The sequence below is a fragment of the Candoia aspera genome, chromosome 5, assembly GCF_035149785.1.
Source record: "Candoia aspera isolate rCanAsp1 chromosome 5, rCanAsp1.hap2, whole genome shotgun sequence".
NCBI classification, from domain to species: Eukaryota; Metazoa; Chordata; class Lepidosauria; order Squamata; family Boidae; genus Candoia; species Candoia aspera.
Genome location: NC_086157.1, coordinates 48734259 through 48751035, shown reverse-complemented (window position 1 = coordinate 48751035; position 16777 = coordinate 48734259). Strand labels below are relative to the sequence as shown.

At 35.9% G+C, this 16777-nt stretch overlaps 1 protein-coding gene across 4 annotated transcripts in view; it reads right to left on the bottom strand.

The window, feature by feature from the left end:
• Positions 1-16777, bottom strand: part of CNKSR2 (connector enhancer of kinase suppressor of Ras 2) — a 162936-nt gene that overhangs the window by 82899 nt on the left and 63260 nt on the right. For all 4 annotated transcript variants that reach the window (XM_063305167.1, XM_063305168.1, XM_063305169.1 and 1 more), the window contains exons 7-8: positions 15265-15324; positions 7494-7562 (exon numbers count right to left, since the gene is read on the bottom strand). In XM_063305167.1, coding sequence (XP_063161237.1) covers positions 7494-7562; positions 15265-15324 — 129 coding nt within the window. The remainder of the gene's footprint in view (positions 1-7493; positions 7563-15264; positions 15325-16777) is intronic.

Here is a 16777-nt window from a genome sequence, read left to right as displayed (position 1 = left end):
CCAAAATGTCTGACTTTGCCAAATAGCATGTGGGTATTACCTGACTTAGGATGCATTACTTACATTACAGGCAAAGATAAGAGGCAAAGCCCAGAACGGTAGAGGCACAGAAGTCTAGGGTGAAGAGAGCTATAGTCCTGCTCTTGGGCTTAATTGTGAAAAATGCTTGGAATAGGAAAAGCCTAATATATGAATCATATTTTAAACAAATAAACAACTTAACTGTAAAATTTTATTAACTATTTCCTTAATTATAATTTTTAAGTACAAATTTCTCTATTTGTTGTTGTTTATTCGTTTAGTCGCTTCCGACTCTTTGTGACTTCATGGACCAGCCCACGCCAGAGCTTCCTGTCGGTCGTCAACACCCCCAGCTCCCCCAGGGACGAGTCCGTCACCTCTAGAATATCATCCATCCATCTTGCCCTTGGTCGGCCCCTCTTCCTTTTGCCTTCCACTCTCCCTAGCATCAGCATCTTCTCCAGGGTGTCCTGTCTTCTCATTATGTGGCCAAAGTATTTCAGTTTTGCCTTTAATATCATTCCCTCAAGTGAGCAGTCTGGCTTTATTTCCTGGAGGATGGACTGGTTGGATCTTCTTGCAGTCCAAGGCACTCTCAGAATTTTCCTCCAACACCACAGTTCAAAAGCATCGATCTTCCTTTGCTCAGCCTTCCTTATGGTCCAGCTCTCGCAGCCATATGTTACTATAGGGAACACCATTGCTTTAACTATGCGGGCCTTTGTTGTCAGTGTGATGTCTCTGCTCTTAACTATTTTATCGAGATTTGTCATTGCTCTTCTTCCAAGGATTAAGCGTCTTCTGATTTCCTGACTGCAGTCAGCATCTGCAGTAATCTTTGCACCTAGGAATACAAAGTCTTTCACTGCTTCTACATTTTCTCCCTCTATTTGCCAGTTATCAATCAAGCTGGTTGCCATAATCTTGGTTTTTTTGAGGTTTAGCTGCAAACCAGCTTTTGCACTTTCTTCTTTCACCTTCATCATAAGGCTCCTCAGTTCCTCTTCACTTTCAGCCATCAAAGTGGTATCATCTGCATATCTGAGATTGTTAATGTTTCTTCCAGCGATTTTAACTCCAGCCTTGGATTCCTCAAGGCCAGCTTGTCGCATGATGTGTTCTGCATACAAGTTGAATAGGTAGGGTGAGAGTATACAGCCCTGCCGTACTCCTTTCCCAATCTTAAACCAGTCTGTTGTTCCGTGGTCTGTTCTTACTGTTGCTACTTGGTCGTTATACAGATTCTTCAGGAGGCAGACAAGATGACTTGGTATCCCCATACCACTAAGAACTTGCCACAATTTGTTATGGTCCACACAGTCAAAGGCTTTAGAATAGTCAATAAAACAGAAATAGATGTTTTTCTGAAACTCCCTGGCTTTTTCCATTATCCAGCGGATATTGGCAATTTGGTCTCTAGTTCCTCTGCCTTTTCTAAACCCAGCTTGTACATCTGGCAATTCTCGCTCCATGAAGTGCTGAAGTCTACCTTGCAGGATTTTGAGCATTACCTTACTGGCATGTGAAATGAGTGCCACTGTTCGATAGTTTGAACATTCTTTAGTGTTTCCCTTTTTTGGTATGGGGATATAAGTTGATTTTTTCCAGTCTGATGGCCATTCTTGTGTTTTCCAAATTTGCTGGCATATAGCATGCATTACCTTGACAGCATCATCTTGCAAGATTTTGAACAGTTCAGCTGGGATGCCGTCGTCTCCTGTTGCCTTGTTATTAGCAATGCTTCTTAAGGCCCACTCAACCTCACTCTTCAGGATGTCTGGCTCTAGCTCACCGACCACACCGTCAAAGCTATCCCCGATATTGTTATCCTTCCTATACAGGTTTTCTGTATATTCTTGCCACCTTTTCTTGATCTCTTCTTCTTCTGTTAGGTCCTTGCCATCTTTGTTTTTGATCATACTCATTTTTGCCTGGAATTTACCTCCAATGTTTCTAATTTTCTGGAAGAGGTCTCTTGTCCTTCCTACTCTATTGTCTTCTTCCACTTCCGCGCATTGCTTGTTTAAAAATAATTCCTGATCTCTTCTGGCTAACCTCTGGAATTTTGCATTTAATTGGGCATATCTCCCCCTATCACTGTTGCCTTTTGCTTTCCTTCTTTCTTGGGCTACTTCTAGTGTCTCAGCAGACAGCCATTTTGCCTTCTTGGTTTTCTCTTTCTTTGGGATGTATTTTGTTGCCGCCTCCTGAACAATGATGCCAACTTCTGTCCAGAGTTCTTCCGGGACCCTATCTACTAAGTCCAGTACCTTAAATCTATTCTTCACCTCCACTGCATATTCCTTAGGAATATTAGTGAGCTCATATCTAGCTGATCTGTGGGTCTTCCCTAATCTCTTTAGTCTGATCCTAAATTGTGCAAGAAGAAGTTCGTGATCTGAACTACAGTCAGCTCCAGGCCTTGTTTTTACCGACTGTACAGATGTCCGCCACCTTTGGCTGCAAAGGATGTAATCAATCTGATTTCGGTGTTGTCCATCTGGTGAAGTCCATGTATAAAGCCGTCTCTTAGGTTGTTGGAAGAGAGTGTTTGTTATGCAGAGTGAATTGTCTTGGCAAAATTCTATCAGCCTGTGTCCTGCTTCGTTTTGTTCTCCCAGGCCATACTTACCTGTAATTCCAGGTGTCATTTGACTGCCCACCTTAGCATTCCAGTCTCCTGTGATGAAAATAACATCTCTTTTAGGCGTGTTGTCCAGTAGGTGCTGCAGATCCTCATAGAACTGCTCTACTTCAGCTTCTTCAGCATTTGTGGTTGGGGCGTATATTTGGATCACTGTGATGTTAGATGGCTTGCCCTGAATTCGAATTGAGATCATTCTGTCGTTTTTTGGGTTGTATCCAAGCACTGCTTTAGCCACTTTACTATTAATTATGAAGGCTACTCCATTTCTTCTGTGGTCCTCTTGTCCGCAGTAGTAGATCTGGTGGTCATTTGATGTGAAGTGGCCCATTCCAGTCCATTTCAGTTCACTGACGCCCAGAATGTCTATCTTTAATCTTGACATCTCACCAATAACCACATCCAATTTGCCCTGGCTCATAGATCTTACATTCCAGGTTCCAATGGTGTGTTGATCCTTAGAACATCGGATTCGCCGTTCACCACCAGCACCGTCGGCCACTAGCCGTCCTTTCGGCTTTGAGCTAGCTGCGTCATCACGTCTGGGGCTAGTTGAGCTCATCCTCTGTTCCTCCCCAGTAGCATTTTGACCATCTTCCGACCTGGGGGTCTCATCTTCCGATGGTATACCGACATATCTCTGGTTGTACTGATCCATTTAGTTTTCACGGCAAGAATACTGAGGTGGGTTGCCATTACCTTCCCCAGGGATCGCATTTAGTCTGACCTCTCTGTCATGACCTTCCCGTCTTGGGTGGTCCTTCACGGTTTAGCTCATGGCATCATTGAGGTGCTCAAGCTCCAGCACCACGACAAGGTAACGATCCTTTGCTGAGAAATTTCTCTATAGGTACCATATATATTTAAATAAGACAAACTGATTTTTAGAAAGTATATTCAACTTCTCAGTGAAAAACACAGACATCCTTTCAGGAGGAGTTCAGCAATATTTTAGATTTGTCCCTATGTTACAAGAGTTTCAGTGACTTTTGCATGTTCAGAAGGATTTTGACAAGGGGGAGAGGAGGACTGCTGTGGAAAAAGCAGAATTTCATATCATATACTATTTAAAAGTATTTCTAGTTTCAAAAGTAATTTGTAGGACTACACAAAGACAAATCTCACTGGGGATGTGATACAAAGGCTGGAGTGAAATCTCATACAGGGTATTCACTGTCCTTTTACTGTTGATTCAGAAAAAGAATAAAGTCATTTTTAATAATGAAAAATACATTTTGTATTCTTTCTCTGCTGCTGTTTTTGCTTTCCAGCATGGCCACTTATATGTAAAGAATCACTCATTTTTAAAATGGATAAGACACAGTCCTTATGGACACAAACACAGTCTATTCCAAATCTCAACAGAATTTTGCTCTCTGAGTTCTATAATGAAAAGAATACCCATTTTAAACCTTCCTATTGACTCTGATATCACCTTTAATTATTGTTAAAGATGACCACAATTGGTAGCCACAACGATAATGTAATATCTGTAAACAAAGTAAGGTTACTGGTATTTGTCACTAACATATGACTGATTCTGCTTTACCCACTGAACATATAATTATGCTTTAAATGAATATTGACAAATTAGAGCTAGTATTATCCTTTATACTATTTTCTATACCTTAATTCAATAATGCACTAAATTCTTGAGGAACTGAACTAGAGCAACCGATTTTAAGTTTGCAGTTCCCTATACCCATGGAAGTGGAATTGTGAAAGGGAGTGCCTAAAAGCCAACATTCTGAAAGGAGTTTAGCAAGGAACGTCATTATTTTATTTTTGTCTGCCCCTCAAAAGTATATACATTTACAATGCTTTTGTCAAACACAGAGCCAATGGTGAGTACTAAAGATAAAATCTGAAGTTTAAGCTCAAGCAGAATTCCTAGACACAAACTTATATTTTCTATCAGTGATACCTAAAATTAAATAACAGTGCCTTATATTCAGGACTTTCTTTCTTTCTAAATAAAAATCAATTCACATTTAAAAAATATATCTATATTATCAGAAAATACTAACTGTAAAATTGCAGTCCAGCATCCCTCAACCTTAGTTGTAAACACAACCATGCTTTCTGGGCAACTAAGATGCCATAATGTAGTATGCACTAGGAAATCCTATATATTGAGATTATTTCCCTATGTCACTGATAGTGATAGTGAGACAAATTGCTCTAGGGCTACCTAGTGCACTTCATGTCTTTTCTTTTTTGTGAGATGATCTTAAGTTCAGTATCCTATTTCTTTCATGTAAGCATAGTGTGTATAATTGTGGAAAGTTGTAGAGCAGCCAGGAAAAGTTGCTATTTCAATGCTTAGCACTTGAATAAAAAGCTAATATATCAGTATCCTTAAGGTAAAAGTGGGAATTTCTTGTTTATAACAGTAAGATTATTTTCAAGTGCATCAGCTCAGGAGCTTTCATAGTAGTTTAAATCTCTGCACCAAAGTATGCTGAATATATACTATTGCCAAAGAATCTGGTTAGTGGAATATGCTAGCAAAATATTATATTTGTATCACTCAACTGAAAGTGGGCAGCACAGGTAAGTTTAGTCTAAATCCCAGTCTCAGACTTCTATTATGGCTCCTTCAGCTGCACATTGTCCTTTTAACAAAAAGAGGAGGGGGGCACAAGTAAAAAATTCTGTACTCTTTTTGAACATTTGAGAGGAACATAGCATCTTGCCTTCTGATTTCTTTTACTTTGGCTACAACAACACAATGAAATACAGGATGCCAACTAACTCTGTAGTCCGCCATGACTCTTCAGTGTTACATCACATCTAACCACATATCAAGCATAATTAGCACATAAGAAATATGGTAATATGAAAAATGATTAAGCATTTTGTTCAAAATAGCATGTCTTTAGGGCAAATATAGGAAGCTACTGCCAGCCAGACCTTGTCACAAGTAATCAAATAAATTAGATACAGCTTGTTCAGTAATGTTAAGCTGACTTTAAAATACTAGGAATCTCTGGCATTAGTCAAAATGCAAAGGACCTAGCTAGAAACAATTCCTTATCAAAGCAGCCAACACATGAATCAGACTTGGAGGAACTTAGCAGACCACTTAGTCTAAGACAGTAGAGACAAATAAAATTGGAAATAAGATTTTAGCTTAAGATTTCTAGAAAAACAGAAAGTGGCTGCAGTAGCTATTTTTTGCTGGATTTCAGCAATCAATCATCCTAATTCATATCATCATATACTCATATTCCATTTGCAGCTCCTTTGAATGTAGCAGTTAATTACAACATCTGGTTTACAGTCTATCTGATTGCCTCTTGTTCTACAACCAGCTATTTATTGGACATAACATTGATCTATGATTTTTGTAACTATTTGCCTTATTGTTAACTGATAACTGTAACTTCAGGTGTGGGAGCTGATCACTCAGCTGACTAGTACAGTCAACAAGAAATCAAGAACAAGGAGAAGAAGAGGACAATAGAGGATAATGGAGAACGTGTGTGTATGTTCATAGGCGGCCATGAGCATTCTGATGGATGTGGGCTTTGACTGTTAATTTGGCAACATGTGCAGCTCTCTGAGATAATAAGTTTGCTACCTATGCCACAATACATTCGGTTGTCACAGATCGTTAGAACTGAGTTGTAACTTTCTAACAATTCTTAAAACCTAAAGTTTCCCAATATGATCTTATCACTTAAATGTTTCCTGAAATATAAATTATAAATACATTCATATATATTCTTCCTGAAATACAGTAATACTAGAAAAAATTGGAGCAAACTGTACAAAACCTTACTGTTTGATCTTAAAGAAAGAATCATGTTGAAATCAACTTAATAAAAATTTATTGGCTCCACTTTAATATTCCAGTAAAATGGATCAAAGCGATAAAACATAGCATCCCACAATCATGTTCCCACATTATAAAAATATCTTGTCCAAACTTACCAATAAAGGTTATTAGTCTCTAACAGTACAATTATAAGCATATTCAAAAAGGCAATTCTAATTAATTCTAACAGTAGTTTATTCAAAAGCGGGTTCCACTGTATTCAGTGGGAATTACTCACTTAAGTATAAACAGCATAACATATTTTATCTGCCTTTTATATATAGTCACACAACTTATTTCAAACTGTCTTCTTATGGTTTGGGGTTTTGTCCATCATTACAGAAATTTAGCAGCATATCTAGAAACATCATCCCAAGTTAAGGCATTTTCATTGCCAAACTAAGCAAAGTACAAACTCATTCAAAAGGTTTCTTTATCAAAGCTCTCCTATCAATATTACCAAGTATGTATTTGGAGAAATACGTTTTTAGTTATATAAGGTAATCTGGTAGGAGTGGATTAACTAGACTTCAATTCACTGGCTCTTTTCTCATGATATGACTGACATATTCAGCTGCTATTTCCAGGAACGTAATATACCCAGTAAAGTAACAGCAAATTATCATTAAAAACAAAGCTTGTTTGAGAGGGAGCAACCAACTTCCTTTATAAAAACTGGCCAGCTGTGGGTTTTTTTTTAAACTGTTGGGAGAGAAGTGGCTACATATAAACATCACAAGAATGGTTAATTTTTTAATATCTCATGCAAATGTTACTCAACATAGTACAGGGCCGCAACTAGGGGGGGCATGTGCCCTGGGTGCCATGCTGGGGGGGGCGCCAAATGAGTGCTGGGGGGCGCCAAAATGGGCGCAGAATCCATGTTTGTCCCGGGTGACACAGAGCCTAGTTGCTGCCCTAACATAGTAAACCAAAATTGTTAACACGAGTTGCTGATAAACTAGTGCATCTTCATCTTCAAGTGAAACAGAATTCAGTTATACATACCACAGTTTGGTGATTAACTTGAATCACTTCATCGCCAGCATGGATTTTCTTACATCGATCTGCAGGTGACTGAATTTAAAATAAAAGAGATGATAAAGAATACAATTCTTACTGATTATCATCTCTCCTTTTGCAAAAAAAAATCATTAATCTATGAAGATTGTATTTAAATTTTCCAATAAATAAATAGTTTGTAAATATGTAAATTTATTTTGAATTTTTAAAATATGCAAACTAGGAGTTCTTGGGCATATCTCAAATTTTTATTTGTTAGATAAGTAACAAACCTGTTCCTACTAACAATATGAATCAAAAACTTCATCAATAAAATCACAGCAATTACCAAGACACAATTTAAAACACGTAAGAATTTCCATAAACAACAACATCTGCTTAAAAATCCAAACAACAGGAGGAAGGCAGAACAATAAACTTCAGCCTAACAGTATGCTACAATCATGATACTGTCTCCAACTCCAACTGAAAAAGTTTTGCTCTTCAGTCCCAGGTGAGTTGCTGTATTTACTCCTGAATGAAACTACATATGTAATTCACAAACTGGGCTGAAATAGAAGGGAGATTCATCTCCCCTAGTTCATCTGCCATCTACTTTTTAGTACTGTACAGCAATTAAGATTTGGGTGGTCAGAGGAATTCCATCTTACTGATCAGATACTCCATTCAATACTCCACCAGTTCTGAGTGCTTGTTACTGGATTCTAAAGGTATTCACCAAGGTAGTCTGATGCCTAAGAGTCCCTCTTCCTCATTTAGCTGGGATAATCTGACACATGACTCTAGGCTCCTTGTGTGAAATATTTCAGTGGCTGCACTGAAGTTATCCAGTCAGGAATGATTTATGAATTTATGTCCTCTATAACCATGCACCTGGCCTACCTAGTATAAATTCGGATTTGGTTTTCTGTACAGGTGAAGCTGATGGAAAGAGCTTTAGATAAATCTATAGTCATAAACAGTTCACTCCCTGGAGAATAGGACTGACAGCTGCTATAAATCTATGCTGGAGTGAAGGACTGGTTAAAATGCTTTAACTCATGCTCCTGATGAACGCAGACTGCTTCCTGTATATCTTTGGGGGATTCTCCCATATTAACTGTTAATGCACTGACTGACTGATATGTGGAATATGAAGAAGACCCAGGCAGATAAAACTATTACACCTTAATTATCGTTCCTCATTGCTGAACGAAATCAGTCTCTTGGTTTATTAGGAACTAAAAGCAATAACGTGGGTGGAACGTTCATTTGAGAGGCAAGAAAAGGACTTAACATGGCCCTTTTGAAAACCTACTTAAAGCCCTATGCTGAGACAATGAGAGTGGCAAATAAGGCTTACATCTCCACCTTCATTGAATATATACCAAATAATGCCTTTTCTACACTGCAAAATTTTCCTCACCAAGATGTTTTGTTTGCTTGTTAGTTTTATACTCCACCTTTCCTCAAGGAGCTCAAAGAGGCCTTGGGGGGAATGTCCCTTCATTTAACTATTCTGCAAAATAGGATGGACTGAGAAAAAGTGACTGGTCCAAGTCATTCAGTGGGTCTGCATGGCTGAGTGACTCTAAGGTGAACCTGAACCTGGGCCTTCCTGTCCTAGTCTGACATCCTTATCATTATTCCACACTGTTGAAATAGTAATTGGAACAGATCAGTGGTATGCTATAGGCAAACTGCTTTATTCATTGAAAACAGCTGATCAGATCCATCTGGACTTCAGTGTTGGGCAGGGATATAACTTTAACAGCTCCTTGTCCTATTATTTTAGATCCATTTTAGCTTGTAGAGCCTGAAGATGTGAACAGGTTGTCTGAAAAAATAAGAGCTACTGCATGTTTAATCAACCCTTATCTTTCATGATTAAATCAGCCAGGATGAACTAATCTTAAAGCTAAAAGAGGTGATCAATGCTTTCTCACAGTAGAGCTATGTTCCCTGCTGCCTAAATAAGGCATTAATAACATTTCTATTGAAGAAACCTTCCCTTGACCTAGGAGATCTGATCAATTACAAATTGAGTAGAGTAGAGTAGAATGAACTTTTATTGTCATTCCACTATACACCAAGGTGCACATTAAAATGAAATTCTGTTGCGATTGGCTCACAAAAAAATTATATATATATATATATAATTCCACTCTCTTAATCATTATCCCTAATAAATAACTCAGTCCTACATACAACATGTGCCACAATGAAATGAGAGGGGATTAATATAGGCTCAAATGTTCAATTTCTGAGAAAGATGACCAATATATGAATGATAGTTTCAGCAGGTCTTTTAGTAGGAATATGATACTGAAATTGCCTTGGTTATTTCAGTGGATAAAATCAGAAACAAGATGAAGGGAATATGATATTGATAACTTCGGATTTCTTGGTAGCTTTTGGTTCCATTGAACATCCTACTTTGCCTGGATAGGAATGGGCCTTAAAAATTCTTGTTTCTTTTGGGCCATTTCCAGAAAAAGGTACTGGGAACTAAGCCCTTGACCTGTGGGGTCTCCAAGTGTTGCATCCATGATGTTCAACTTTAAAGGAAGCTGCTGGGGAGATCAACTGCAGTTTTGAAATGCTCTACTGTTCCTTACTACCTAACTGTAAGGAGGAATCAGTATCTCAACATTACCTGATAGTTAACTAGCTGAAAATAAATCCAGAAAAATTGAAGTACCATTAATAAATAAGAAACTGGATTCAAAAATTAGGATAAACTTTTACAGTTATGCTTTCCTAGCAAGAACATGTTTACAGTGTTGTAATTTGTAACCACACTGAATATTTATTAGAATAGAAACATAGGATATACTGTATTTCAAATAAATTTTAAAAATTAAAATATTCAATTAGAAGATGTTCCTGCATAATAATGGGTTTTACTACAAGCTCCATAATTTCCCAGAAAAAAATAGGGCATATAGCACTATTTGTAGTCATCTAGAAGCCCCTTTCATGAGGGTGATTTCCTTTTCAGAAATCTACCTGTGACTGGTTAGAAACCTTTTTGCTTGTGTAGTAGTATCAACTAGAGAAAGGAATTCTCACAAGCTGTAGCAAACCAGGTGAATCCATAAGATGCAAGGCTGAAGGTCTCAAACTTCCTTTCCTAGAAGCCCTTCACAACCTATCCTTTCTTCTAGCTTTAGGATAGTGGCTTATTAATTTCTGTTGCTACCAGCTGTGTTCTGGGGGCACCTCACTTGATGTGTACTGCCTAAATCTGATGTGCATGAGGGATAGCCTTTCACACCCTGTGCTGATTTTCTAGTAATTAAATGTCAAAAAAACAAAAAGTAGAAATAATTTCTACAACCTCCTGGCCATGTAATGTAGAGGTGTAATGCCTAGAGGATAAAGCCCTTCCTTCTGGGAGACAAATCAATCTTACAAGAGGAAAACAAAATAAAAACTTTAAATGATAGAAATGCAAGTGCACAATGCCTAAAAATATAAATTACAGATCTTGATGTTACAGTTGACAATTTAAGTACAAACAAAAAAACAAAAGAAAACCAAATGCCCTGGTGGTGTTGATCTGCTATAAATGAGTATAACTACCCCAAAGTTTCTATAAAGGAAAAAAAAATTAATAGGATGGAGAGTAATGTTAATATATTAAATAAATTAATTACACAATTAATCACATAGATTACATAAACAGATCAATTACATATTACAAGGTAATTCTACAAATAAAAATATAATTTCTAGTACATAGAAATAAGAACATGAAACAATAAGAACTCTGAGTCTTTAGCACTACGCAGCAAACTTAAATCAATCTAGTACAAATTCCTGGCTAAATATTTTTGCCAATTTTTATAGAAATAGAACAATTCCTACAACACATATTTCCTCTGCACCAATTACCTGAACTTCCCCAGATTCTTGGAAATTCAATTTTCATCAGGGGCTGCTAGGAAGATTGTAAACTCCATATTTTTCCAGTCTCAATCCACATATTTTTACTATTTGATTTAAAATAACCAGCCTTTCCTATCTCCCATAAAATGAAGGGTTGGGGTATCTCATTCTGTACATGACCCAAGGTACCTCTCCCTTGAGGGGATGTGTATGGATGTCTAGCATAAAGGGCTGCCCTTTATCTGGAGATGTGGATTAATAGTCTGGTATGAAGACTGGAAGGTAAGTTACATTCATAACTACATTTCTACAAAGAAACAACAACACACTCATGGATTTGTGAGCAAAGCAGGGTGATTTTCAGTCCTCTGTATTAGCTGCTCAAAAGCCAACTCCTTGACATCACTATTTTCCCTCCACTGAGTAAAGAAAGTGCTGAGCATATCATGGATATATATATATAAAAGATATACTACATTTAAAAGCAAAAGGCATTTTCTATAGCCTGCACAACATTTCTTAATATGAAGACAGTAAGATATATCATTTTCAAACAGGCCATAATATGTATGTATTGAATATATTCCTAGTCCATGAAAACACAAATATGCTTCACCATAATGTCTCCCCATAGAAATTCATAATACAAAAACTTCTATTCAATTTCTATTATTTGAAATCATTTTTTTCAGATTCTGATGCTAAAATTGCCTTCTAAAGTTTGGATTCTTTTAAATAAACTGCCAATGATAAATTATTTAGTTGCAAGTGATCAATTTACTGTTCTCTTATTGTATCTGACTTTTCTCTGACCATAATAAATTTTGTCATTGTTGAAATTACAATACAATTTTTCACAATTTTTAGGACATAGTTGTAAGTGATTTCATCCCATCTGAGAAAAAAGAAGAAAAACTTCTTCTAAAATTATACCTTCCACCTATAACTTTTAATACTGTATGTCAGAAAAGTCAGAAATACTCATATTATTCGTAATAAATTATTATGAATCAGTTATGTAAAAATCAGCTAAAAGTATACATATATTCTTCAGAAACAGTAGAAACTAAAATTAAGATGGACACTACAGTCCCATATGATCTGAAATTCTCAACTATTTGAAATTAGAACTATCAACTTCAAGTGGTTTAAAAAGTTAATTAGATTGCAACTGATCTTAAAATATAGTAAGAAGATTATTATTAATGTGACAGAGCTCTACAGTTTTGCTATTCATTATACAGTTTCTATATATTTCACAGGATTACTTTACCTATTTTGAAATTACAAAATATATTTTAAAAACACAAAAGCAAGACAGTATTTTATAGCACCACTTACTGACTTCTAACACATGATAAAAATAAAATGAATAAAGCATGTAGAAAATGGCTTTTTGAATTATTACCAAGACCTTTATCAGCAATAGCTATAACTTTGTGTATATGTGTGACTTGGAAAGCACATGGAAAATTGGAGATACTCTGCTCTAGATCATGTGACTGGGAGGAAGGAAGGCTTAAAATGGAACAGTTGCCAATATTCCAAGCCACTGCCCAGTGTGTGTCTCATACAGAAGCACTGGAGGATTTTCTTCTTTTTCCCTCCAGGAACCAGTCTGATCTGGCCCCATTTTAACTTTTTTTTTTTGGCCAGCATCTCTCCCCACACCAAATTTGGTCCCATTCTGTTCAATTTTTAGAGGGTTATTGTGCTGCTGGACAAAGTCCCAACTCAGTTTATACAATTTCTTTCCAACATTCTGCCAGCTTGAGAAGAATAAAAAGCACCAAGGAATATGTCAAATTCATATAATATTCCAGTTAACCTAAAATGATTTTGAATTACTGTGCTTATGATTGTGCACAGTTATTTCTAAATTGCAATAAATTGATTTTTCTTATCTATAAAAAAGATAATTATACCTAATCCTCTTAGACTGTACCAGTAGCCTCTTGAATGCTGGTGAGTGCCACTTATTAAATCAAACTTCAAAAACATAACTTATTTCTGCTCAAATATAAATCTATTTCTTTCTGAATAAATCCACTCATACTGTATATTAAGGATATAAGTAGTATGTTCCTTTTTAAAAATGCTTGTATTTATCAAGAATGAGAGGATTTCTTACATTTGTTATATATACAGTATTTCAAGAAATGCTGACAGTAACATCTTTCTAACAACTGTTCATGTAACCATGTTGCTACTATTGGAACTAGCAGTATAAAGAAGCAATATACACATAGTGTATGTAAAAGATATTTAGCCAAGGATTTGTCATTCTGGTAAAAAAAAACTGCTTCAGAATAAGAACAAACAAGCTAATAGTCCATGTGATTCTTGTACAAACACATATTCACACACACACTTGCAACTCCCTACAGTCTCATTTAGTTTTGGGCTCAATCAGTTTTGCTGAGGTTCCTATACATCTATCTGATCAGTCATGTAATGTATATGAAGGGGCAACCCAAATCAGAAGTCTGATATCACGTCTATCCTAAGAGAAACATTAACCAAGTAATATAAAACAACAGAAAATAGAAATGGGGTGGGAATTCATGTGTATTATGCTGATCTAAAAATAGACTATTACTAGCCCTTCTCAACCTCTCATGAAGATTCAAATATAAAGAGGTGAGGGAACTGTAGCAGCAAGCTTCATGTCTGACCCATATACATTCAGTAAAGCACTTGTAGAAAACATCCATGTATACAGTTGTACAGGGAGGGGATCCCTCTAGTTTTGATAAGCTGTAAATTAATATTTAGACAAGGAATTTCCATAGAAAAAGAAACCCTATGATGGCTGCTAAGATGAGTGTTAGAATTCTTTATATTTGGAGATATTAGGTCTTTATTATCTCCAAAATTAGTCTGATCTTCCTATTTTAGAAGACAATGTTCATATCACATGATATGACAAGCCAGATTTATGAATGCACAACCCTATGTTCAGTGAACCACTCTTCCCCTCAAGTTCGTGGATTGGAGTCAGCCAGCCATAAGGTTTAGGATACTGTATTGTGTGAATTTAGGGCAAAAGGAACTGTGGCAAAGAACATCTTCATAAACTTAACATGAGCTATAGACACCCTCTCTTATTTATTCCCACTGGAATTTTCCAGCATACTTTATTTGCATGACACAGTAAACCCTTACAAATTACAGATAGTCATTTTCCAGCTGTGTGGTATGGGAGTGCAGGAGCACTTTTCAATGTTTTATGCATAAATTAATACAAACCAACCAACCTCTTTTTTATTATTATGTGAACTACATGAGTGACTTTAGATAAGAGCTGGAGAATTTCTGAAATTCCAACTACTGTACTATATATTTAGGGTGGCTATAAAATAGATTAATACAGTAGTGTCCCTAGGTGAACTATGGATGAAATATATATATGTATGTATGTATGTATGTGTGTGTATGTATGTATGTGTGTATGTGTGTGTGTGTGTGTGTGTGTGTGTATATATTCATTCATTCTAAAACTAAATTATAAACATAAAAGAGTGCCAATAACATTTCTATTTATTAAGAAAATTTACACCTCAGCTTTAAATATTTTATCTTAAGGATAATAATCCTGAGGAAATGGAAAAGAAAATTTTATTGAATCACACAGAAGTCCACCAGGAAATCTCAAGAATATTTTATATAACAAGAAAACAAAAGATTTTACATTCCTTTAACAGATGAAACCTCTCATCAGTTTAATACAAGTTCTTTCAAGCTCTTTCCCCCAAAAGCAGCCCTTCCTTTTCTAAACATATTCTTGATCTTTTGCAATTAACATATGCAAGCACAGGGGTAACTTAATCTAAAGTTAAATTTTAAAATTCTCCAGATCTCAGCAAAATTTATTATCAATACTTACATTTTCTGTTGTTCCAGTAATTACATGGAGACCATCATATGTAGATTTAATGTACATACCCTAAGAAAAAGACATCATGGGAAAGAATTTGAAAAGTTTTTCCATACTACCATCCACTATACACTTCTCATCTGTCTAAAATTTATCTAACAGTTGAGTGATACCACAGACTACTACTCTGAATAATAAAAAAGTGATTCCACCCACGCCTCCCAAACAAACCCCAAGACTGATGCATATCAGGTGTAAATTATTTTAAACTTTGTGGCAGCCATCTTCGGATGTTATTCATTTGTTTGTAATCTGGATGAGATTTGTGTGACATGAAGCAGATTTGCAATCTTCAGGCAACAACTGTAATGAGCCATGGAATTATTTAAAATAACTTCCATATGGCAGCATGTTCATGCCTACTACTCTGGAGCTGGACGTATAGTCTCACTTCTGGAAGGGCAATGTATGGTTACACCAGTACAAACTATAAACACAATCCAAAATAAAAGGCAAATCCAGATGTGTACTAAATCAATCATGCATACTTCTCAGATGTGTCAATCACATTAAAGTGCACAACATATGCTTTCATGGTAGGGAGAAGCTATATTGAGTTTCCTACAGTGATTTGAAGTGATATCTTAAGGAAACCATTTTTAAAAATCCGGAGTTTCAAGAAGTCATCTTAAAAGAGGATGGGGAAAGACTGTAAAAAATCAAGCCATCATTTCATGATTAAAAATGGGTCAACCATTCCTCAATAAAGAAAGAAGCATGTATTGACTTCATAGGATTTAAAATACAGTATGAATGAATAAATATGTTCATTGAAATGAATGCTGACTGAAACGAAAATTGGGTGATTACAGAGAATTATTATAAAACACAACAAATCATAATTCGTGAACTTTCTACTTACTAACAGGATCAGTAAAAAGGTTTCTAATACATGTAAGCATTTATTATTTTGCAAAGTTATAAATTTGATTCAAGAACTGTGTGAAATTGATGTATAATCAGTTGATACATGTAGTTCAACACTGAAACTTAATAAAAATTTTAATAAAAATAATAAATTATTTAATTTAATAATAAAATTAAATACATTTCTTTCAAAATTAACAGCTATAGGTATTCCTATAAAATAACCTTCATTTTGTGCTTTACTAACAAAAAGTTGTATTGTTCTTTGTAATTTACTAAGTTCCCAAATGTTCAAATGAACATAAAGCCTAAAGCAAACATATACTTCCAAACTCATATTGATATAAATGCAGATTATACTTTTCCATCTTAATTTTTACAGTACCCATTGATACATTTCCTAGATGACAGATCCAGTGTATCTCTCTTACGATTTTAATAATTTTTTTATGTATGATTGCTATATAGCTCTGGGGTGCTAGCTGAAGAATCTGATTGTCCAGTTTTACTCTGTTCAACCCATGAATACGGTTAGTTGAATAACTAAAACATCCAGTTATCTCTTTTGCTATATTGCTGGTAAATAAAAACAGGC